A 25,127-nucleotide genomic window follows, 5' to 3' on the forward strand; every position below is an offset into this window, starting at 1 on the left:
CCATAAACAAACCTAGCATCACTGATCTCCAGCTGTAGCCTGAGGGCAAATAACAGTTGGAAGGAGCAGGTATTACCATGTTACTCACACAATACTCTGTGACATGTAAGAGCCAAACAAAGACTCCTAAATCAGAGAGAAGGCAAGCAGCAGTAACGACTTTGAGCACAGTATCTTATTACAGTTACATCCAGTTACCATCAAGCAGCCCCATACTGGGAGGAAAGCTTTGACTCACAAACGAGATGGGTTCTATGGGTTTCTCACTGAACAAACACAGACACACTCATTCCCCCGAGTGCTTTGATGTGCTCTGTATTTTCCCAGGGCTAAGATGCAGAATACGACAGCATGATTCTTAATTCCCTTTACTCGCTTTGCTGGAGTGGTATGCTAATACAGCTCCGAGTGGCCTGACAGATTTGGGCTGCTGGCGGATATGGCCTCAAGTTCCCCTGATTGATTGTTAAATTTGTACTGGAGGCTTGATAAAAGGCCACAGTGATAATCAGTTAGACATTTAAAGTTGTTCTATTCTGCACGGAACTGCCAGCGTGACTAAAAATAAGATGATGGTGGAGACAATAGGTAGTCTCCAGCTGTGACCCATGCATGTCAGGAAGTGAAGTCTACATTTAAAGATCAGATAAATCAAACACATCCACGTAAATGACAAAATAGCTAGGTTCATATGAGCGTTTTCTGATGATAGTGACTAAAACTAATCCATTTAAGTTTGGGAAAGATCGTGGTCACGGCTGATAAGTTGGTAAACTTTGCTGCTGTAAGAAGACAGCCAACTATGACATAATGATATATATATATTTTTTTTTTTTTATTTGATCTTTATTTGAATCAGACAGTCTCACTGAGATTAAGATCTCTTTTCCAAGAGAGACCTGAGAGCAAAAAAACATTCATAAGACAAGAACACAGTCAGCAGACAAAAACAACACAACTACACAATAAACAAGGAATTAATAAAAAACAGTTACAAGAATCATAAAAAAAACATCAGATAATAAGGCCTTAAAATGTCCAAGGGGAATACCAATTGCCCTCAAGTTTGAGTTGGTTTTAGTTGCAGGTTGTTACAATCATTTATGACTGAGAAATGTAAGTTATATGGAGCATTTAACTAGTGCATTATTTAATAGTTAAAGTGATAGGAAAACACTGCAACTTGTAAACTTACCTAAGTTTATCCCTGGGTTTAACAAATTGTCAACAATTTGTGGCAGATTTCCTCAGGCCAAACTCATAATACAATTCAACATCCTCCTCTTTGTTTACAAAGCAATTAATGGTCTGGCACCACAGTATATTTCAGACATGCTGTCGATTTACAATCCCAGCAGATCTCTCTGGTCACAAGGTGGAAATCTCCTCTATGTGCCTAGAGCGTTTTCAGAGTCTGGTGAGATGGCATTCAGCATTTATGCACCTAAAGAATGGAACAGTTTGCCAACTGAACTTAGACTCCAACACTGTTCTTTTAAAAACAAAATAAAGACTTTCCTTTTCAATCAAGCATTTTCTTAAATGAACACACCATATTCATTTAGTATGTATGTTTGTATGTATGTGTGTATATACTGTATGTGTATGTATGCATGGATGTTTCTCTTTATAAGAACATTTTTGCCATTTTCTTTTCTTTTCATGTAAAGCACTTTGGTGCTATGCAATAAAATTTGAATTGAATTGAATATATTTCAGACTGTAGCAATTAAGAAGTGCACCTGGGGGCATTGTGAGTTTTGATAAGGCAAGGGTGGGAGCTTGCAATGATGTTATAAACCTCTGTATATTGTCTCATGTGGTGAGGAGATGCTTGGACACAGCTCAACAATATCGATTTTTAAATTTAAATGTGATTAGATCTGGTATTTTTAAAAAATTGAGAGGAGTTAGGCTTAGAGGCTTATTTGAACATGTGAAACTCACCATGGCTGTTGCAGCGAGACGTCTCCACTATGCGGTTGTCCTGGTCATAGCACACCATGGCCTGGTAGCGGTGTCCTTGACCGCACTCCTTGATGTCACCTTGGACCTTCATGCCCAGTTGGCCCTCCATGCGGCCACCCTCAGGCAGGATACAGTCCGACCAGTTGCCCACAGGCTGAGCATTGTATTTATTACATGGGCAATACTGGGTCTCGCTCAGGGGATACACCTGGTGGTTTTTACATTGGTCTCGCTTTTTGCTCTTCCCTGCAAAAACATATTAACAATTAACATACTTGATTGATGAGTATTAGCAGTTAAACAAGGCATTAAACACCCAACTGCTATACTGGGGCTGCTCACTGGCTGTCAGTGGAAGGCTGCTGAATTGAGCAGTTCCCTGAGGTAGTGTGGGAATCTAAATATAGAGACGTACAGGAAGGTTTGGAGCCCTCAGTCATCTTAACACATTCAACTTTGATCTTACGCTCAAGGTTGATGTAATCTGGAAGTCAGCTTGAAGTTAAAATGTGTCACTCACCCACTAGCATCCTTTTGCGGGTCCTCACGCCCACGCAGTCAGCCGTGCAGGAGGAGAACTTGGACCAGCTGCTGAGTTGACAGTCTTCCTGGCAGGGCAGCTGGCAGAGCTGGGTGAGAGGCGGCATGGAGCTGGCAAACTTCAGACAAGCTTCAACGTCTGCCTGCCCACCATCCTGTTTCCGGCACGAAACAGCTACAGGGAGAAAGGAGTGATGGAGTCTTATGAGAAACTTCAACTTCAGTGTAAATGATGACAGTGTGGAAGTCACCCATGACTCCATGGTAAATTGTTGGGTCTGATGTTCCATACTGGCACTCCAAGATTCACTGTGCTGAGATACAGTAAGTGACTTACACTATGCAAACATTGCCATAAAAAAAGAGTTGAATTTGGCTAATATGGTCTGATTCAACAATTTCCTAATAAAACATATTTGTACATACATTATACATCATGCATAGATTCATTCAGTATGTAGAATGCAGTGTGCTGTGCATTTTATGAAGTGACCATTAGTACTGCCTTTCTTTTTTTTTTTTTGTATGTTCTGATGCAATTGTTCAAAAAGTAAAAGATTGCAATAGAATTTTAATTTTTTTGAAAAAATGTACTCTGACAAGGTTGCTGCTAATAAAACACCACAAAGAGCTAATCATCTAGCAAAGACTTTGATCATATAGAAAGCTGTTCCGCAATTCAGTCAGTTTTTTCATCAGTATCAAGAGTCACAAATGGGTTGTCCCATGAGCTCTTACAAGCATTGGGAAAACAGTCCTTTTTCATGTGTGCAAATTTGAACATCAGACAGACAGCGTTTGAAATTACTTTAGAAATTGAAATTGTTGCTAAAAATAGTCCTTTTTCACTTTTGAGATGATACTAGTGCTCTACTTTTGCTCAGCATACTGTAATGTAAGCTAAAGTGTTAGCATTAAATGACATAGCCACACAATTAATGGGGAGACAGCTTTTACTGTCTATGTTTTTATCAGCCAAAGAGTATCTATAGCCAGGCTAACATTTTGCTATCTAGCTTTTGCTGCAGGCTCTGTCCACACAACTGCAGTTGACATCAGAGCCACCATACTTTTCAGCAGAAAACATGCGTCCTAGTTTAAATGTGTACTGAGGCAGCTAGTTTAACATGAAATTCTTATCAAAGAAAATGTCAACATATTCTACACAAAAACTGTATGAACAGAAAAACTGTCAAACCCAGTTAAATTTCATCATATTACTTTCAATACACCTCACAGAGATTTATGGATATCAGCAGAAAACTATAGAGAAACAGGCCATTGTATCACTTAAATTTGGAGCCTGCAGAGTTCTCAAGGTTTTGGAGTGATCATGTTGTAAATGGTGACATTCATATTTTTAAAAGTTAACTGTAGACATTGTTTGAGAAACAGTATTTAGATTTGTTAAAGACAGAGAAGTACAGAGTCAGGAAGTGTTGGCTAATCATGCTTTAGTTCACACATTATGTAGAATCAGTTAAATTATTCAAGTGTGATTCTGAACAGCGTGATTAACCGTATCTTTGTCTCTTAGGCCATGTTATACTCATGTGAAGCCTGCAGCAGGATATGATGTATGCTGTAACATTATTTTTATTAGCTAAATAAGAAACAGACGGGACTCCTTGATGAACCTAAACGCGATAAGTTGAACGAAAGATGGACACAGTTGCTGCTTGTTATATATTTTGAAAATTTCCTCTGCAGTATTTTAGCATGCTTGTTTACCAGGTTTGTAGATCCAGCTATCATTAAATTGAGCTGAGGTTGCATGTGGACGTTTTTAGACAAATACCTGTGCAAAGACAGTATAGCATCGTATAGGCCTATATATGTGTACTTCCCTTATTTTACCACAGAATCTTTGTAGCTCTGAATCTCTGAAGATGGTGGACAGCAGCCACATTTAATAGCAAAACTCACAAAAAAACAATGAATTAGGTATTGTTATTCACAGAGTCGATGTATTGCTTCTGCCCCTCAATGTGGAGCATGGGGCTAAGATGGTGACATCATTACAGAACCTTAATAGGTGTGGTGAATACCACATTGTTGTCGTTGTGGCCTTAGTGGATAGAGAAAACATCGGTGTCAATACCTTAACAATAAAAACACCAATATCAGCACCAGCAGTCATTATTTCAGGATACCCCTCAGTCTTCCTCTCTACCCACATCATTTACTGAACATCCAAACACATGCACGCACACACACACACATCCATGGGAAATACTAGATGTAAGGGCTGTAAAATGGCTATTGCCTTCTGCGCGTTGTATTGAGTGAGTGGGTGAAAAGTAAGAGGCCTGTATTGAATTGTCTCTCTCCAGCTCAGAGTATACTATTACAGGTAATGGTACATAATGACGAGAGCCTCCCAAGATGGAGGAGCAGGATGCTCATCATTGGAATCAGATAATGGCCTCTGTCTGAGACTTTAATAGGAATCTGGATGTGTGTGCTGATAACAAGTCAACTTGCACAGGCATCAGTGCTACACCCAGCAAGTCATCTTATTAAAGCAGTAATCCATGATTTTTTTTTTTGTCCTATGGGTGTTAACTGATCAAAACATGGGAACTAAAATTATCATCATGACAAGTCATTTGAAATATAAATCAACTCAACAGAGCTGATGTAAACATGCATCTCTATTGGTATTTTAACTACTTTGTGGTTACTATAACCACTGACAGTCCTATGGCTTTTTTTTCTGACCATTTTCAAATGCTAAATCGATACAGATTTAGATTTCTGGATGTGTTTTATAACCATTTTAGACAGCCATTGTTTTTGAATGTATTTCTGTAAAGTATAAAGATCAATTAGCAGATCCTTGAAACTTGCTCGAGATGTGTAATCCATCACAATTAACATCAAGTGTGTGTTGCTTTTGGTTCATGTTACATTACTATTGTATGGTAATGCAGTTGAAGTGCAGATTTATTTAAAGTGTATGGATTTTATACCATACAAGGACTAGTAGGAAACATATTTTGTGAAATACATACCTGTGATTTAAACTAGATGTGATTTGTAGTAAGAGGGCTGAAACATGCAAAACCAGTACTAATACTACATTTAAGGCAGTTTTAATTGATTTTTTTGGCCACTTGGGGGAGACAGATGAAGTCTGAAACACTCCATCCAACATACTGTATTATCACAATATAAAGTTGATATGGCAAATGTGTTAACAAACACTTCCAGACACATAGCAACATTAGCATCCATTTGAAGTAATTTCTGTGTCCACCTGGTGAATGTAAGTACAATACGCACTCTCACTCAGCTCTGGTTTGGTCTCCACCAACTCCTGAGAAAAATATCTGTCTCCTTAGCAGCCAAAGGCTCCACTATATTCTAGGGGTGTGCCCGAATACAAATATGAAAATATGAAAAATTATTTGTTTTGGGGAAGAAAAAAAAACATTTTAAATACCAGCGCACAGGTTGGTTACATCACTATCTCAGTCTCTCTCCTCTGCTCTGCTGTTATGTCTATCAGCAATTCTCAACAAAGGGAGTCACATCCACCTGCCATATGACGCACAATTCCTTATTTGGACATCACTACTGGCATTGGGGTGTTCCCCAGAGATAAAGCTGAGCTACTAATACAAGAGAAGTGCTCTCAAGGGAGTCTCCAAAACCTGTTCCCCTTCTACTTTCCACAAAGTTACACTGTAAAAAATAGGTAATAAATGAAAAGTGCAAAGCAATAATCGCATTTGAAGTTCTTCTCTACATGTTACATGCTGTGCTGTCTCTGTGTTATGTGTGTCTATCTGCACATTTGCGATGCACTATGTTTCAGCTCAGTAGTCAGCACAGTCGTCTATGAGTCTATGAGACTTGAGTTCAAGGGACCTCCTTTTAAGATAGTTTATTCATAAACACTTATTTTAACACTTTAATATCCTAGAATTAAAAGTGTAATAAAAACAAAAACTGTATCTTTACACCTATTTCCACTTTTATTCAAATACAAATATAAATATTTTTGCTGCCTCAACAAATACAGACACAAATACAAATACTGGGCTCTCTGCACATCCCTACTATGTTCACCAGCTAGTCCATAACTGTCTCTGTCTTCTGTTTGGTGTTGGGCAGATAAAGTACAGTGGGATTATCAGAGTTTTTTCACAGTAAACAGCTGCCTGCTGCTGCTGGAAATTAAATTGGTGAGAGTGATGAGACTGAACCAAAGAGTAAATGTGTGGTTTGGAAAACCAAAACATTGAGCTGAAAGACATTAAAGAGCTCTGGCGGGAAACTAGAGAGAGGGTAATAATTCTCTCCGAATTTGTCAATACTAATGTCCTCTTTTACATTACACAGTCATTTGATCCATTGCTAACATATGAATATTATAAAAATATTGATTAGTGCAGTTTTAAGTCTGAATGCACATTACAATTTCCTTCATCCAGAAGTGATATAAAATCACGTAAATTACATAAAAGAGAGAAAAGCAACAAATCTATACTATTGAAAAACTAGAGAAACACACACACACATCCACTGAGCAACCAACAACTTCACTTCCACGCAAAAGAATTTATGCAAATAATAGCAGTGCTGCATGATTTGCAGCATTTATATCAAGACAGCATTTCAACCCATACACTGGAATCACTTCACAGCTGAGTGTAAATCTTTTCCTGATGACTGCTCATAGTTACACTGTTCTCCCTGCTCTGTTTAACTAATGTGTTCACAGAGAGAGGAAAATAAGATGTGAATATTTGTGTATTGTTTGTGTGTGTGTGTGTGTGTGTGTTTGTGTGTGTGTGTGTAGCTGTCCTCACCCCGAACCTGCAGGCCTGGCCCACAGGTTTCCTGAGCTCCAGGGCTGTCCTGACGAACTGACCATGGAACCAGCTGGCATCTCCGCCACTTGTGGGTTTTCCATCTATAGAAGAAGAGGAACAAGACAGAATAAAAGGTAGAAAGAGTGAAAAGATGCTAGTTTAAATCCCTGACCCTGTTGGCACTCCCTACAAGATGCACTGTTCATCACACCCCATATATGTGTTTGATGAAACAAATAACATACTGATAGGGCAGTCCACGACCAAAGATTTTTGACTTGTAGTTGTTAGTTAAGCCATTAGTCTACTAGTCATCGATATTTATGATATTAATTCAATTATTTAAATAGGTATCCTAAATTACCTATTCTTTATTGTGGTACATTTTCCAGACCCTTCTGTAATTCTTTGTCCCCATAACTCTTTCTTGTAATTACAAGGAGGAGTCATTTTTGTAGATGTTTATGATACAAATGACCAGGTACCTGTATCCTTGACATACAGATGGAGCCTCACACTCTCTCTCCTGGTTCAGCACCTCAGGACAATCCTGTCCCCCATTGGCCGGTAGCTGGATGACAATACGTTTCCTGTACTGCTTCTTCTTAGTGTTACCACCTAAGGGAAGCCACATGAAAACACATTTCGAAACATCAGTTTTAGTACCTAGTTTTAGCAAGCACCTCATAATGGTAACTGAATATAAATGCAAAATACAAAATGCAGCAGAGTAAACTCAATTAAATACAAAAGAAGAAACTATAAGTCACACCAGCACCAGCACATCCCAGATCTTTGAACTTTAGAAATAGGTGTTTTTTTGGATGCTTTATTTCATTAAACATGTCGATGTAGAGAGAATGTAATGAGGCCCAGTTGATCTCCATTTTTCTGTAATATACTGTGTCTATCTGCTCAGCCTCTGCTGGAAGTGGCCACTTCAAGGGGAGGCTAATACAATCAAGTAGAATATTGAATAGCACCTCTATCATTTTCTCTGTGGTATCCAATATACTTCCACTGGTGGTGAGGTTATTGACTTTACAGGAAGTCCACGCCTAGGACTATCAACAGGACTATCTGATCACATTACAGCTCTCACAATGCCAGTGTACTGGTGATTCATGTTGGAGACTAATTTGTGAAGAATTGTGATGGTTTACAGAATGCACATTATACAAAAATAAAGAGCTTTCAGGTGGAAAGGGGACAGAAATATGGATGGCTATACTCTCACAATGTATTTACAAGTCAGGAAATCAGGAAATTGTTTTTCTGTTCAAGGTTGTCGGGGCTACAGCCTATCCCAAAGTGCACCCTGGACAAGTCCCCAGAATATCACAGGTAAATCTCATGATATATAGGTAGGGACAGTAGGTCTGCAGCGGACTCTGACTAAACCAAACAACAATGAAGGAAATTTGGAAGAGAAACAAATATAGCTTAACTGTCCTTGCTGCTCTTAACATTAATAGTAGAATAACCTACTTGGGTGTTATCATGTTTAGTTACGTTTACGTTGTGCAAAATTGTGCAAAATTGCAAGAAACCCCAGCATCTTCCCTTCAGTTGATATACTTTTAAACCCATTGAACCCTTAGCTGTTTTTGCTTGGTCTTTACCTCCTTATTTACAGATGTTTGACATAGTCACTACATGTCTTATCTAGGTATAATTATTTTCAAATTAGGTTATGGTAGTCAGGAATGCCATTAACTGGCATGTCAGTGACAATGTTGTGGGACAGATTTATTTCCTGTATGTATTATATGTAAAATATCTACATATGAATGTATAAAGGGGAGTGTCAGGGTTCATATTGACACATTTTAGCCTTATTACTGGTGGTGACGACAGTTAGCTTAGCCCCAGGTTTTTAGCCTATATTTCTTTACATTTTGGTGAATTTTGGTGAGTCCTTCTGCTGCATAAGCTACAAGCTGTTCCAGTTTGTACCCTAACCATGAATGTACAGACAAATATTATTGGATTACAGGAAGGACTAAGTCACAGTGATTCCAGCAGCATCTGTATAACATCTATATGTTCAAATTTGACTGAGTTATAAAAAAGTACTGTACATCATGAGCCTACAGGACAATTCAAGATGACAGTAGGAATCAACCAAGCCACTAACCATGTCTAGCTTTGTAGGATTGTGTTTAGAGCTAGTGTTTATGACTTGTTCTTGCCAATGTTTAATACAAGCAGTGCGCTTGTTCCTTCAAGTTCTGTGCTGACAGGTATTAGAATAGATTTGCATATAATTTTTAAAGTGACTACTACAATTTTAAAAAGAAGGTTTAATTATGGCTGATGGGAAACTTGGAAAGTGTAAGTCATCATCCAACTTATAATTTGTATATTACTTTAAATGAACTTCTACAATAACAGATGATATACGGTATATACAGTAGATGCAATATAAATAGAAGATAATAGATACAGTATAAATAGAGGATAAAAGAGAGATTTAAGGATTTGTTCAGCAGATGCCTCTGGGAAATAACTATGGCAAAATGTATAGCAAAACTCAAACACAGTCACACAAATGTCAATCAATTAAACTGAGAAATGTTTTGGAGCTCTCTTAACATGGTTTTTTGTTCAGCAAATGGGTTCCAAGTTATCAAACACTATCAGGATTTCCTGCAGCAGTTTTGTGGGCAGCCCCCACTGGATTGGCAACGGCCTCTACTAACATCACTGTAATTGTCTACCCTTTTACAAAGTAATACCTTACAAAAGCATAAAATGTCTGTCAGTCCTTTCCCCATGATGCCTTCCACCTCCACTAGCCAGTGTCCTCAGGGAAACCCTGATCACTGAAGCATTTTATGTTGGAAACATTGCATTTCCATAACATCTATTAAACATGTCACATCTCAAATAGAATTGGAATTTTTGTTATTCCGTCTCAGTGTGCATGATGATTTTATTATTTGGCTGCTGGTGCTAAAATAATGATGAGCATATTTGGCATGCTTCATTAACTGAGAAACACAGTCATACACCAGCTTTAATGAATTTTCTCTCTTGATACTGCTGCATTTGGCCTATGTGGCACCCTGTAAAGCCTCACTCTTTGTACTGAAGCCAATAAAGAGTCGGAGATACCTGCTTGACATGTTGATGGGCAGGTGCTCCAGTCGCTGTACGGGGTGACCATACAATCTCTCTTGCATGGCAGTAAGCAGGGCCTGACGGTGTCTGGGCGCAGACTCTCCGGACATCTGAAAGTACATCATTGACATGCTCAGACACACACACAGAGTACCCTTGAAAATCTGATAGAGATGTGTTGGATCAGAGCCAAAAGGAGCCATGCTGGGAGTTCGCTTGGAGGCTCCCCAATGTGCCTGATTCAAGCACTGAATCTTTTTGTGAGACTGCGGCTATATGTGTGTGTGTGTGTACTGCTGCAGTGGGGGAAAGATTTCTGTTCTTTTACAGAAAAAGAACAGTATTAGTCATTTGTTCAACTGAATTATGACTCCTCTCTGTCTGGAACAAAGGTTGAAGTAATGTAACATTGTTATAGTGCCACAAAACGTAGAGTGGAGGCTGGAGTGGACACATGACCACAATCTAACCCTAACCCTAATTTTTCCTGGATACATGCTTTGCTGTCATTGTCAACCCTCGTCAGTCGTCACTTCAACCTTATCCCCGTACAGCTTCCTAACCTTAACCCTCGGTTTACCAGATACTTCTGCCACATCATTGACCAAATCTACTATTGCTTTCTGGATTTGACCATAACCCTACCCTACCTCATCTGTTTTCTTCACCACTTCGCCTATGCTGACTGTCTCTTTTCTTGCCTTCTCTCCCCTCTCATAATAGTGACTACTTCAACTGTGATGACACTGCTTGGCTATGAGACACACTCCAGGGCCAGTTTTATATAATGTGATGGGTTGGCTCCCATTTTACTGGAGAGGAATTTTTGTTAACAATTTTCCCAGGGTTACATGTTATGAACTTGGGATAATTTTGTTTTTATTTCACTGGGTCTGTAAACAAATTCAATTAAAATATTAACAGTGTTAGGATATCACAATACATTATATATGTATTTCTGCAAAAAGGACAATTTCTACATGATTCAGCCAATTTGAATGTTAAATACCTTCAAATTAAAGCTGTTTTTCCTGTAAGCAGTCTAACCTCATAGTCTGTTTGTTATAAAATGTGATGTGCTGTAATACAGAGCCAAAACAAAATATCCCAATATGAACTGCGCTCACTGTGTTTTTATCATGAATAAATCAATGACATTCATTTTGAGGTATACGTGTCAGAATATGTGCTGTATCCAACACAGTGCAGAAGACGGGTAGTCTGTAGTCTCCAGGTTGTATTATAGATGGTTATGATTTGATTTGACATTGCATCATGGCAGTTAGTGCAATTTTTTCTTTGCACATGGAGCTAAAACTGTCAACATCCTGCAGTGGTTGGAGTGGAATGAGTAGACGGAGAGAAAAAGCTGATGAAAAATGACAAAAAAGATGCCCAAGGAGAGAAACACAAGCATAAAAATATTTTGTGAGAAGAAAAATATGAGTTGTTTATGGTAATTTTCCACATGTCGCAGTCACAATGATAAAATTATGTTGAAAATGCTATGCATCACATCTCCAACTGTCCTCAAGATTTACATCAAGTGCCAATGTTCAGTGCTGATGTAGAAAATAGTGTAGCAAAAAGTAAAGGTGTGAAGGTCTGGGTGGTGGATTGACATGAAGAATGTCAGACTTTCATGCAGGAGACTGGGGATTGTGATCTGTCACAGACGTGGCATTAATGTTAATTTTTTTGTTAACTGTAATCACTAACCTTCCTTAACCTTACTGTACACACTGTACTTACTCTGGGGTTTATCATTTTTCTTGTGTGTTGACAGGGTTACTTTTATCAACTATAACCCTCCTCCAAATCATGAAAATCACTTCCCCATAGACTAGTAGCATTGTTTTCAAAGAATCAACCCCAAAATTAGCTTTGCTGAGAATTCCCATTGCAAGATACATTTTTGCAAGAAAATACCAAGCACCTGATATGCACACATACTGGTCAACAAGGTGTCTTTTACAAAGCAAGACATACATACCTAATTAATAGCCTAATGTATCTTTCATTTATGCTATCATGCTAATGCATTAGAATGCCCTATTGCCACTTTGTGTGTACTGGCAGCAGTCTTCACATCCTGGTCACAGCTGGTGCTGCTGGTGAAACCGGGTGCCCATCTCTCCATTGATGTAAAAGTGTGTCCCAAGGCAGAAGGCTCACTGCTCAGCATGTAACAGTAGGTTTAGGAGTAAGTGCAGGAATAAAAAGTGAGATTAATTTCCATACACAGCATGGGGGCTAGCGGGGTTTGCCTGCGTAGTGCTGCTCTGCTGCCAGAATAATGCTCCCACTCTGTTGAATAAATAAATAGATAATTCATGTTCCCAGCAGATGCCTTCAGGGGGGAAACAGACCCAGATGCTTAAAACAGTTGGCCAGCAGCTCATCAGCTAACACCTCTGCCAGACACAAGCAACAACAGACTAACCAGGAGACTAAACGGCACAATGTGCCATGTGCAAACAAAGTCTGCAACCAATAACAAAGGCTGTCTTTCAGTTATACAAATGAAAGTGTTAGTCCTGAAGCACTGTTAATTATGTCACCACCTGAGGAGTTATCAGTAAGGGTGTAGAACAACTATACCGTCATGCTGTGCAGATTTGACTGAGTTTGTAAAGACTACTCTTACATCTGCATAAGGGTTAAACTTCAGCAATATTAATTTTTCAGCCAACCCCGATAATAAAGAACTGCCATTTCATGTCACTTCTTTCTTTCTGTCTGACATTGTGTACAACAATCAAGGTAATATGTAGATTCAAGCGTTGTTAATTCATACATAGTTGTACAACAACTGGTAAAACTATGTCAATCTCGCTTTTCACCATTTTTATGGTAATTTCTCCTATTGCTATTTTTAATGGATGTAACCAGGAAGCTCACTATGTAGGAGGAAGACGTCCCCATTCTTAATCCTGTTACCAGCTGTGGATGTGACAGGGTGTCCCTCAGTTTCCTTTTTCTCACTGCTTTCTCTGGATGGTTTTAGTGACATGTGAGAATGACAACAGTAACAGTGGCATTAAGTTTGTGTGCTTGTGTTTTTCTTTGTATTGATTTTTGTTTTTTTCTGTTGTGGTATTTCTCTGCATTTATTCTTACTGACTGCTGCCTCTGAGCCAAACTACCCCTCTGGGACATTAAAGCTTTACTCGACTAGGAGACGTGGGTGGTGATACAAGGCTCTTGAACCAGGCTAACATTCCACATGCTAACCTTGCTATTTTGTTTTACTTCATTTATAGAATCCTTTACTTTTACTCAAGATAGACTTTTGAATCACAAGACACAAACCATATCTTAATGCACATATGTGTAGAATCAGAATATGTGATAAAAAGTCAATTATCATTCATTTATTTGAAAATGTGCTTTCACCCATTTTTTCATTATTATTTTTTTTCATCATTATAAGTTAAAAAGACAAATGATTGTTAAGGAGACCTCACAAAAAGTTTATTTTCTCATCAATTTGGTATGGTTGATGCCTCTACAATACCCATGAACCTAATTCACTGTTGCCAGTAGAGAAGAAGCCAGTCAGTCATGAAGCAGAGCAGTAGCAAATTCAAAACCTGTTGGAATTGGGAACAAAGCATGTTGCCACAATTGGCAAATTCATCCAAAATTGACCCAGATACTGAAAATGAAATTTTAAACTGCTGAATGTTTTGTCAGGTTTCTACCAAGTGTAATCTTTAGCTTCAGAGAAACAGCAGGAGCTCATGTAATGACAAAGAAGTTTTAATCTCAGTGATTTGATATTTTTCTCTTGAAGTGCTCCTCAGAAGTCATGGTTAACCTCTCTTCTTTAACCATTGATGTTTAATCAATTAATTCTTATTCTTTTTAACACAGTTGCTCTTTTGTATTAATGATTTAACCAACAGAGTTTCATGTAATCTGAGCCTTGGAAGGGAGATTTTGCTTTCCACCATAACTGTGAGCATAAAGTATATGGTAGTAATAACATGGACATCAATTGAATAATCCTGTTTTACAGTATACGTAACAGAGATGAGATCCCGCTTAAACTCTAAAATGTGTAATTATGGGGAATCTTACTTTTTGGGAGGAACCTGGCCCACATTGACCCGGACACAGATGACTTTACGGGTTTGCATCCCCACTGAGCAGGAGGCATCATCACCACGTGTTCGGCCCACAGACGTGTTGGTGGCTGGGATGGAGGAGTCCTCTATGCACTGCCCCCATGGGCCAGTCTGCCAGTGGTAGACAGTGCAGGGATGGTCGTTGCAGCTCCTCACCTCCTGCAGGGCACTTATGTTGGGACATTGGATTCCACCTGAGAAATATTGGCACATAAACCAGTGTCAATGTTGTAGCTGTAATACTGACAAAAACTCAACCCTTACCTCAACACTGACATAGGAAACTTCATTAGAGCTTTTGGATACAAATGGGTAGTCTGGTCTAAGATCCAAGTGACTCAAAAAGTCTGTTAGAAGTCTATTATCTTGGATGAGTTCTCGGTCATGGCTCCATTTAGACTTGGTCTTGACTCTTGGCTTTTAGTCGATTGTTTTGCCAAGAGGAGAGTAAACTTGTGCAAAATACATCAACCAATGCCAACTGGAAATTAGTACCATTGCTAAAGTGATAATGTTTCTCTAATGTTTATATGAGACCAAAACAAGAAGACCAAAAAAAGAAGAAAGAAATCATTTGCTGTAGCTTTTCTGAAGTTGACTAGAATTGGTGATAAAGGTAGATAGAAACTAGCATGCTGAGCTGATAATACGTAGCAATATTACTGTACAAGGATGCTTGCCTTTAATAGCTGGACACGATGAGGAGCACACACTAACAGTCAAGTAAAGAGTCTCACTCCACAGGCTGCACTAGTCTGAGGGTTCGCCAAGAACTTTAAGCGCAATGGATACCAGGAAATGCCAACATACCAGTTGGCATGTGCACTCTAGCCAGGCTGCACTGGCTTCCAGTGTCTTTTAGAATTGATTTTAAAGTTTGCTCTGTATATATAGAGCTCTAATGGCCTGTCTTCATGATATGTCTATCTCCAATCAAAGGAAAATGTGGGAACTTTTAAGGGCATATTTGTTTAATCTTGTTTATAACTTGTGCCTCTCTGTAAATATTTATTTTGGGTAACACTTTACTTTAACTTCCCCTATTTAGAATTTGTAAGCATCATATAAATATTAAATAAAACATTTTAAGTATTTATTAATGTTTAGTATTTATTAGCAGTTATAACTTCTACAATGACATATTTTATATTATTACAACTGTGTTTAATTATAGTCACTCCTTATCTGTTTATACAGCAGCATCCACAGAAGTTATAGTTGTTGACAAATACACTACATTAATAAACACCTATATCTGCTTCTGACTACATTAGTATGTTATAAACTATTTATTAACTTTTTATACACTGCTTTTAAATGCTAAATAGAGGGACTTCGAGTCCATCACACTTACTATTACTAATATATTAAGATTTATGTGTGCACTATGAAGTGTATACATAAACACCTTACAGTGTTATAAATATAAATCTTTCAGTCAATATAAATTTTAAGTGGTTGCAGTCTTTATAGACTAGGAAGACAAAGAGCACAAATTGGATGTTCACTTTGTAAGCAGTAAACTGGGCTGTAGTACATTCATATTAAATAAAACACCTGCTGTCTGGTGGGACTTTTGCTTGGAATCAGTAGACAAATAACTGGGCAGTTAGTAAGAGTGAGCGCCAACTTGTCTGGACAAAGCCAAGAGAACCATATGCAAAAAATCAGGCTACATCAATAGAAAATGCAAGGAAATAATAATAATGGAGCATAATGCCTGACTTTATACTGATGTCTGCAGTGTAGCTGACCAAAGATGGAAACAAAAATTAAAAGAGGAATTTGTACATTGCCACTTAAAATTGCATTATTGCATGACAATTTGCACATTTATCAGGTTCCATTTCTCTCTTTTTATGAGAGAACAAATATATAAACCCAACACCACATCAAAGTGCAGTGTGTTTGGATAAACAGGAGCAACCTACAGCATCTCAATCAGAGATAATGGGAACTGTGCAGAGCTATAGATTAGCTTTTAGCTTTGATTTTCCCATGACTTGTTGGCAAACAAACAAAGCTGAGGCAGCATGAGAGATAAACCATGGGGTCTCTAGGGGCCCGGCCAGTCGGCAGGATTGACAGAGATGAGATGGCCCAGGGGGCAGAATGTCTATACAGAGTCAGAAGCCCGGATATGGACCCAGGTGGGGTGTGCACACCATGTGACCTGTTCACCACAAAACCTTGTCATTAGCAGCCACCATCACCTTGGGAAAAGAGAACCCCTGAGGAGAAGGTCAGTCATTAGCGCCTCAGAAGTCATTGAACGACGTCTTCCAGTCAGTGATAGAGCCTCTGAATTGGACATGAGAAAGCCTCAGACAGGCTGACCTCTATGTAATGTCCTTCACAGGGTCATTTATAAAAGATATTATTGGATTTCATCAGGGCCAGTCATTTATCAGACTCAGAGCTCATTAATACCTAGAAGGACACATCATTATTGCTTCATTGGCTAATTAAATAGTGAGCTGATAAATATTTAAGTGCTACCAATTAAACTCAACACTTATTAGAAAAATGCACAGCTCAAACAGTGGCAGATTAGCTATGTCACATTTGCTGTCTTGTCTATATATTAGACAATTCTTTAACAGTCTACACTCTATCGTCATCATTGCCTTCACATTTTCTGTGTGGATAATTAAGTTATTTACTCAACTCTATCTTGTCAGGCCATAATCCCTCCTGTCATTCTCAATGTTTATCTTGACCTGAATAATTAGCTTGTACCAACACGCTACCTAGATACTTACATTAGTGTTCAGTGTGAGTGTGTCAGCGTGATTGTACAGCTAATGGTTCATTGCAGTCTGTATCTTTTACTTAACTATTCTTTTACTATTCTGCTTAAACATCTACATTTTTCCCTAGAAGACTTACATATAATCTTAAAGAAATACTGTAATTCAATTTTGGAAAATACATCTATTTGCTTTCTTCTAAGAGTTAGATACCACTGCCATGTCTGTGCATGAGGTACGGAGCTGAAGCTGGCAGGTGATTAAACAGCTAGCTGTGCCTATATCTCTAAAGCTCACAAATGAACGCATGGTATTTTATTTATTTAATGCATAACAAACAGAAATATAAAAAACATAAATGTGTGGTTTGAGGGGGAGTTACGGTTGGCGAAAGCTACCCTGGGTCAGTCCAAAGTTCATCGGCCGCAATGTTTCAGTCAATAGAAATTATACTCAAGTGGTTACAGTCTCCATGGACTAGGAAGACAAATAGCACAAATTGGATGTCCACTGGAGTAAACTGGGCTGTGGCACATTCATATAAATAAAATACCTGCTGTCTGGTGAGACTTGTAATCAGAAGACAAATAACTGAGCTTTATTTTCTATTACAAATTAGTAGTTCAAATAAATGGTTTACTGGTAACCTGACTGATTTAACCTGTCTGTGTCTGGGGAGCCCCATGGACTTGCAAAAATAGATCATAACTGATAGGAATGATGGTCAAAAACTATGACCGAGGTTTTTAAAAGATTTTGAATTAAACATCATCTCAAGAAAATAACTTCATAGCACTGTTACGTGTAAAAAAAAAAAAATCATCTTCATTGAGAAAGGTTCTGAATGAACATATCCTATCTCCTCAAAGTGTATAAGAAAGCTGGACTTTATTAAAACTCTTACATAGAGCAGCTTTACGGCAGCTAACTCCAAATCTCAGCTGAAGACAGATTTAAATCTTGTAAAGGGAGCATCTTGTACTTTAATCCTCTTTAATTACTCCACTACTCCCTACTCTACTTTGTGACCCATGCTGAATACTGAGGCCCTTTCCATCCTGTCTCAGTGTACTATAGCTGATGGCCGGGAAAGGTCTATGTGACTTGACGCTTCATTCAGTACACACAACATCAACCTGTCTGGCTCCATGCTCTGTCTGTGTGCTTGTCATCCATCTAACACTGCAGCACTGTCTGCCTCCTAAATACTAGGAAAGCTAATAAACAAGGCACAGCATGCGGCCTGCATCGTGTTCTGGCACGGACTTCCTCGTGAAGCCCAGCATGGTTGATGGGGTGGGAGTATCCATTCACACTGAAATCCATTATGTATGAGGTATCTCCTTACTCCAGTATGGATGCTGTGTTGTTGTGAATATGCCAAAGACAGCATGTCACTCAATGTGGTCCAGAAGTGAGACGACAAGAGCTGTTAAAATGATAGCGGGGCCATAAAAGATAAAATTAGGATGCTCTGCCAAGCCAGACACTAACCATCTGTGCAGCCTCCCGTTTTTTCTCATAACGAGGTTTGGTGAGAATGGCTTGATTCTCACAGTAGGATTGGCAGTTCGGAGGGTTGGGCTTTAACCCAGAGGCACTCACTTCTGTATCATGCCAGCACCATTTAGATACCCACTACACACCTTGGGGTTTGAAACATTTAATACTAAGCAATAGTCATTACTACGACTAGGGTGTAAGAGCTTTTTTCTATTCTAAAAGCACAGGGATTTTGCTGGGCGTGCAGATCTGGGGAAAGAGATAACATCAAGGTAGCCACATTTCTATTCCCTTCTAATTAAACATATGGAGACTATGCACTACTGTACATCAGCAAAAATCACTCGGGTGACAACCGTCATCTTACAACATCAAAAATGAATGTACCAAAGATTGGACGGACCAATGACAGCAGGGAAGGACCTTGAAGAGAGGTAAATGCAGAACCCTTGTGAATTTTTAAAGGCAGGAACATATTATACAATAAAGTTTGACAATGTGAATATAAACACTGAGCTTTAGTCTTGCAGCAGTGCTGTGGGCTTGTTATCCCTCCAGTCACTTCTTACCCTGCATCACAGTAACCCACGCCACAACTTTTGCAGTCGCTGCAGAGGAACACACAGAATAATTCATTTCACTTTGACATTTCTCTTGCAGTATATAAGGGGGAGAGGCAAATGAGAAATACAGTGGGGACTGGGATTTTAACAGTGGTACAAGAACCACTCTGAGCTATTAGACCATAGGTTTGTGACGATAAATACTGATCTTTTTGGATAGCTGGCTGATTCCTAATTAATTAAAGAATCTGTCCTACAGAGATAAATCTTTCTAACTCTACCAGTGTGTCCCATGCTGCTTTGTTCTCTTAGTGCAGGACCTAGCAGTTCCTACCTTCTCCTGCGTTATAGGCCAGGATTGAGCGAGCTCTGGTCTGCTTGCCCTCTGTGTTTTTTCCAGAGCAGGTGTGAGAGCAGAGAGACCAGGGAGTCCAGGGGCTCAGGGCACAGTCCTTTGGGCAAGGCACCTCACAGATGGCTGGCATGGGCAGGATGGCATCACGGCAGAGCTGCCTCTCCACATATTCACCTGGATGCAAAAAAGGCACATGTTGAGTACTAAAAAGTGTCAGGCTTTTTGGGTAATCCAAGTAAAACTATGAGAAAAAGTGTTGAAAGGTTAAATGTGCTTCATATTCCCAATATTAACTCAAAAAATGGTTGCAAAGTTGCAAGTCTCCCAAATTAAACAGGTCATTTTTGGGCAACTGACATTACGACCTATTGTGTTGTTTTTCTTGGGAGGACAGTCTCACCCATATAGCTGTGCCATAGTAAATTAAGTGCAAATGAAGCATATTGCATGTTACTTGCAAGACAAGCAAAATGAAAGCCATCAGTCATTTGTTCAAATGTCTAAATATTACATTTTACTGACAAAGACCTCGAGTAGCTGTGTGAATCATGACTACTGTCTATCAAGGAGCAAAGGTGGAAGTAGCAAGAAATTGTTGCAGCAATGCAAAACCTTGTCAGTAGGAGGTCAAGATAGATGGGTGGAGGGATGGTCAACAAAGCATGCAACTTTGACATGAGAGATTGTTTGTTTCCCATTTCTCACCATCGTCAATGTCAGTTTCTTTTAACCATGACTACAACCTCTCCCTAACCCTAACCGAGTTTTTAAACTAAACCACCATCTTTGCCTAACCCTTACCAAGGAGTTTTTGTGTGCCTAAACCTAACCAAACCCTAACCATAAGGCTGACTTTATACATTTTGAAAAAGCACTGATAAGGTTAGAAAATCCTAATGTGGGTCATTTGTAAATAGGAAACATATATTTTGTTGTTTAGTTTGAAAAACTTAGTATATATTACATAGTAGCGGAGATCCAACAGGAAAAGTTAAGGCATGCTTGACACAAAACAGTTTATAAAGGTGTCATTTGACCAAATTGAAAGGTAAAAGAGTCTATGGCTGTGGGTCAAAAAGCCTGCTCTCACAGAGAGGAAGGGGGGGGGATAATGATGAATCATATATGATAAATGGGGATAATTGAATCCTGCATACTTTTGTGTGGAGATGTAAAAGTAGTATGCAGTGATTTGATCAATCACTGTGTGAGGTGGCCATGATTGTCTGTTTTGGAAGGTTCCAAAAGACACCTTTACTCCTAGTTCTATTTCACCCCCAAAGAAGAACAAAATCAATGAAGAAAGGATAGGAGCATTGCTTCTTGTGCACACACAATAGACAAACCAAAAGGAAATATTCATGTCCTTATGAATGAATACCAGCTTTTTCAACAATGAAGTTGTGCATATTAAAATAATGCCTTGATTCGTAACCATACAAGCTGCATGCACAGAAACATGCTCATTTCAAAATCACATGTGTCTGTGGGGAGTATGTAGGGCAATATATCTTCCATTGGGCTCTTTCCATGTGACAGTGAAATGATACATCGTGAATCTTCATTTCAAAAGAGGATAATTTTCTTGCATTTATAAAAAAAAAATGGACACACATATTTTGTACATTTGTATGGGTAGAAAAGCCCAAAAGAGCCCAAAATATAACAATCTTTGACACATACGTACATACAGAACATACTGTAAGCAGTCTAATCCTTAATGTGTTTGCATAATTTTTCAATCACTTCAATAAATAAATTATACAGTCAAGTACCTTATGAATAATTTTAATGCATTTTATATTGCCTAAATCTAAGCAAATCTTGGGTGTAGTGGTGGCAAATCAGAAACAGTCAAATAAATCATTTTTGTACCAATGATTTGTAAGTAATGGAGGGCATGAATCTTACCTAATCGTACCTATATAATCCTGTCGATTGAGGCCCAAGATCAATAAATGCTGAGGACATATTTTGTTGATTAGTTTAGGGGACTTGTTCTTCCAGGTTTTCAGATTCAACTGGAAACATCACTGTGATGACAAGACTTTGGGAAGTTGTGCTCATACACTTTGCGAAGAAACAAAATGGATACAAAGTGTTAATTAATTTAGAGGTGTTGGCTGAATTAATGTCAAAGTTTTTAATTTCTTTACAGAACAGCTCAGGTCTGTCACTGGAGCCTTGGAGGTTAAGCTTGAGTTGCAGGACGATTACGTTCTTAAATACAGATTGTCCTAAATGGCTTAAGGGAAATGGATGTCTGAGAAGGTATATTGGTTTACATTTGAGGTCGTTTGGTGGATTTGTTTTTGGACGAGTGGGGGTGCTGAGTTGCTAATGCGGCCTATATTGATCGAGATCTGCAGGCTGTCCTCACTCTCCTTACTCCCCTCATCCTATTCCATTCCATCCCATCCTGTCCTGAGGACCATATCTGTGAAAATCTCATTGTGAAGGGAAGGAAGAATGGCGACCAGTGAGTCGAATGACATGTCTGGGACCCCGGGGAAAAAACAGATCCATTTTCATCAGAAGGAGACAACAAGACATCAATAAGAGGCCAGTCAAGAGAAACTCTGAGGGATGCCACATGGCTGTGGGGGTAGGGTGGCGTTGGAGATGGGGGATGTATGGAGCCCTGACAGGGGTAATAGAAAACTTCCATGTGATAGGTGCAGGAGGAAATCATTAAAGTGTCAGTGTGACACTGATGGGTTTCATGATGTCTTTTCTTAGTGGCAGCATTGCCACTAGGGACTTGATGATTTAACACACCTGTGCCAGTTTACCCTGGCCCATATACCAACAATGAGCAGAGTCAGACTTCCAGAGACCATTAACAGTACACACTGTACATGTTTTTAACATGCTCATCTTTGAGATTATATTTAAATCCATTCAACTCTTAAGTACAGATTGAGATATCCCAACAACTACCGATCTGTTTGTCATTAAATTTGGTGAATACTACTGGTGCCCAGAGGATCAATCCTGATGTTTCTTGTGACAATGACCCTTTAATAACACCATTAGGAAAAATGTTCCATCTGTAAACAACCTATATACAAATTTAACCCTCTTGACTTTGTACTGTGTACCTCTTTGAGAAATTTACAACGTTGCGCAAAGTCAAAAGGTTGTGATATGTAGCATGTAAGCTAGCAAAGCTCTATAAACAGAGCCGTGTTCCTGTGCATGTGCAGTGGTGTCATATAAGGCGCTACAATGTCTTTGGAGCAGTTTCTAAACACACCAACATAACCATTGCCTTTGGGGAGAAGTAACATGTCACCCAGTGCAATGGTGTATAGGAAGAATTGATTGTTAGTTTGACTCTGCATATGAGATTTGTTGACAATAGGAAAAATATAGAAAATCACTAGCTTTATCCTTTAAATGTATTCAAATCTATTTCTATTGTATTTAAACTGATTTCAGATAAAGACCTGACTAGGACTGTGGATCTACAGTGGATCTTCATCAGGTCAAAATAGTAAAGTTTGGTTATTTTTGATCTGATGAAGATCCAACTGGAATCAAACCTTATTCATTTAGAAAAATTTTGGATTTGGAGTCCATGTGCAGGTGTTACTGTTTTTTCATCAATTCTTTCAACCATGGCCACGATCTTTAACATTAATCAAGTGATTCTTTGTAACCATGACCATGGTTTACCTATTTACAGTATTTGTTGTTGAAGTTTTAGTTGCCGAACTTTAACCAAACCTTAAAACAGTGGAAGATCAGACATTTTTTTGTGAGGGTCATATGAGTTGTTCTGGAAGGAAATGACGATAGATATTGTCCTGATGAAAGGGGCACAAGATCAGAAAACACTCATACTGTTTTCTTGAAGGGCAATGACAAACAATCTGTTTTATTATATGGGTTGGAAGGCATTGATTTTGGTTGGTTTTCCCACAAGATTATCCAATGAGCACCCATTCCTGAAGCATGAAGCTACAGTATTACATCCACAGCTAAAATGCCTTCCAGGAATAGACTGGATTGCCGAGTAACAAAAAATGTCACCTTTACAGAAACAAATGATTTTCAGCATAAATGAATGTCATATCAAAAGAGGCCTTGTAGCATAGCAGGAAGGAAGTGTTTGAGATAAAGCACCTTTCTCCTCTGCTGTTCCTCATGGTGTTCAAAATCATTCCCCTAAACTCACAGATCTGAGAAGCTGAAGTGATATCAGTTCACCCTGAGCTCAGCAAGCAATTGAAGCGATCAAAGGGACAATTTTCTTTTTAACATTACACACATCAGACAAGTCAAACCTCTGTCTGAACCTCTGTTGATAGAAATGTACCAGACGGAGGTTGACATCTCCTCTATTCAATTCTGCAACATCCGGGGGAGATTGCCTCTCATGCAGTCAGAGGTAATGGGGAAGAAAGGCAGACTAAATCCAAGCTGACTGTGTGGAGCAGGCTGTGCTAATCTAATTTAGCAATAAGTCTGATTCAACAGGGTGCCATAAAAGGAAGCCCACTGCTCTTTAGCTGAGAGCCTCTCAGAAGATGGAAGGAAAGAAAGAAAGAAAGATGAAGATGAGGTCACCTTGAGCTGTTTTTCCTTTTATCACTGGGGCTGAAACTGCATTTAAATGGATCCTGATAATAAAGAACACTCTAGGATTATGGAAGAGGCAAAAGATGGAGATAAGTGATACTTTAGGATATTTCTTCTTGATCTTGAATGCGTCCACTTCAGAGCCTGGACTGATACTAATTGAAAAAATTGTATTTATTTTTGATGGCATTATTTCTTCAGATTTCTTCCGCTTTCCAATGAACAACAAAAACAAGATTTTGCACAGCTGTCTGGTACATACATGGCTCCATTTTCTTATGGAGATACCACAATGACTGGAAAAAACAAATCTTGTAAAAATCCATCATACATGCTATGGCTTTGCAAGTTTGTCATAATTGTGGGCCTGATATTTCATAAACTGACACCTATTGAAAGTCTATGGAGAATTGAAAGGTCACAGTGGATTTTTTTTTATTACTTTTACTATTTCACAATACTTTTTGCATTCCCAGAATAAGCCAAAACTACCAAAGCAGCCACAATCACTGGCTGTGACCATAGCAAAGTGGGTGCTCCCCTGCTCTGGCTGCTTTTTGCTAATGTAATAGTAGGCTACTCAGTCCGTGTTATTGCAGCTAATGTGAATATAAATAGTGGAAGGCAAGTTCTCTGTACCTGTCCTCTGTTAGGGTTAGGTTTAATGTATGGATGGGACAGACTAGGGCAACGGTATGGCCCTGCCTGTAGCTGTGATTATAACTATGGTTGCCAAGGCTTTAATGGGTGTACCTAACTACATGCAAGGGTTGCATCTGTGTATGAATTCA

At 38.8% G+C, this 25,127-nt stretch overlaps 1 protein-coding gene across 1 annotated transcript in view; it reads right to left on the reverse strand.

The window, feature by feature from the left end:
* The window catches only part of thsd7aa (thrombospondin, type I, domain containing 7Aa), a 174,251-nt gene that overhangs the window by 42,204 nt on the left and 106,920 nt on the right, over positions 1–25,127 (reverse strand). The window contains exons 7-13 of the mRNA XM_067611663.1: positions 19,732–19,926; positions 14,535–14,775; positions 10,446–10,561; positions 7,814–7,946; positions 7,326–7,429; positions 2,489–2,683; positions 1,948–2,214 (exon numbers count right to left, since the gene is read on the reverse strand). Of these exons, the coding sequence (XP_067467764.1) occupies positions 1,948–2,214; positions 2,489–2,683; positions 7,326–7,429; positions 7,814–7,946; positions 10,446–10,561; positions 14,535–14,775; positions 19,732–19,926 (1,251 nt within the window). The remainder of the gene's footprint in view (positions 1–1,947; positions 2,215–2,488; positions 2,684–7,325; positions 7,430–7,813; positions 7,947–10,445; positions 10,562–14,534; positions 14,776–19,731; positions 19,927–25,127) is intronic.

Source organism: Thunnus thynnus, chromosome 15 (assembly GCF_963924715.1).
Source record: "Thunnus thynnus chromosome 15, fThuThy2.1, whole genome shotgun sequence".
In the NCBI taxonomy this organism is placed as follows: Eukaryota; Metazoa; Chordata; class Actinopteri; order Scombriformes; family Scombridae; genus Thunnus; species Thunnus thynnus.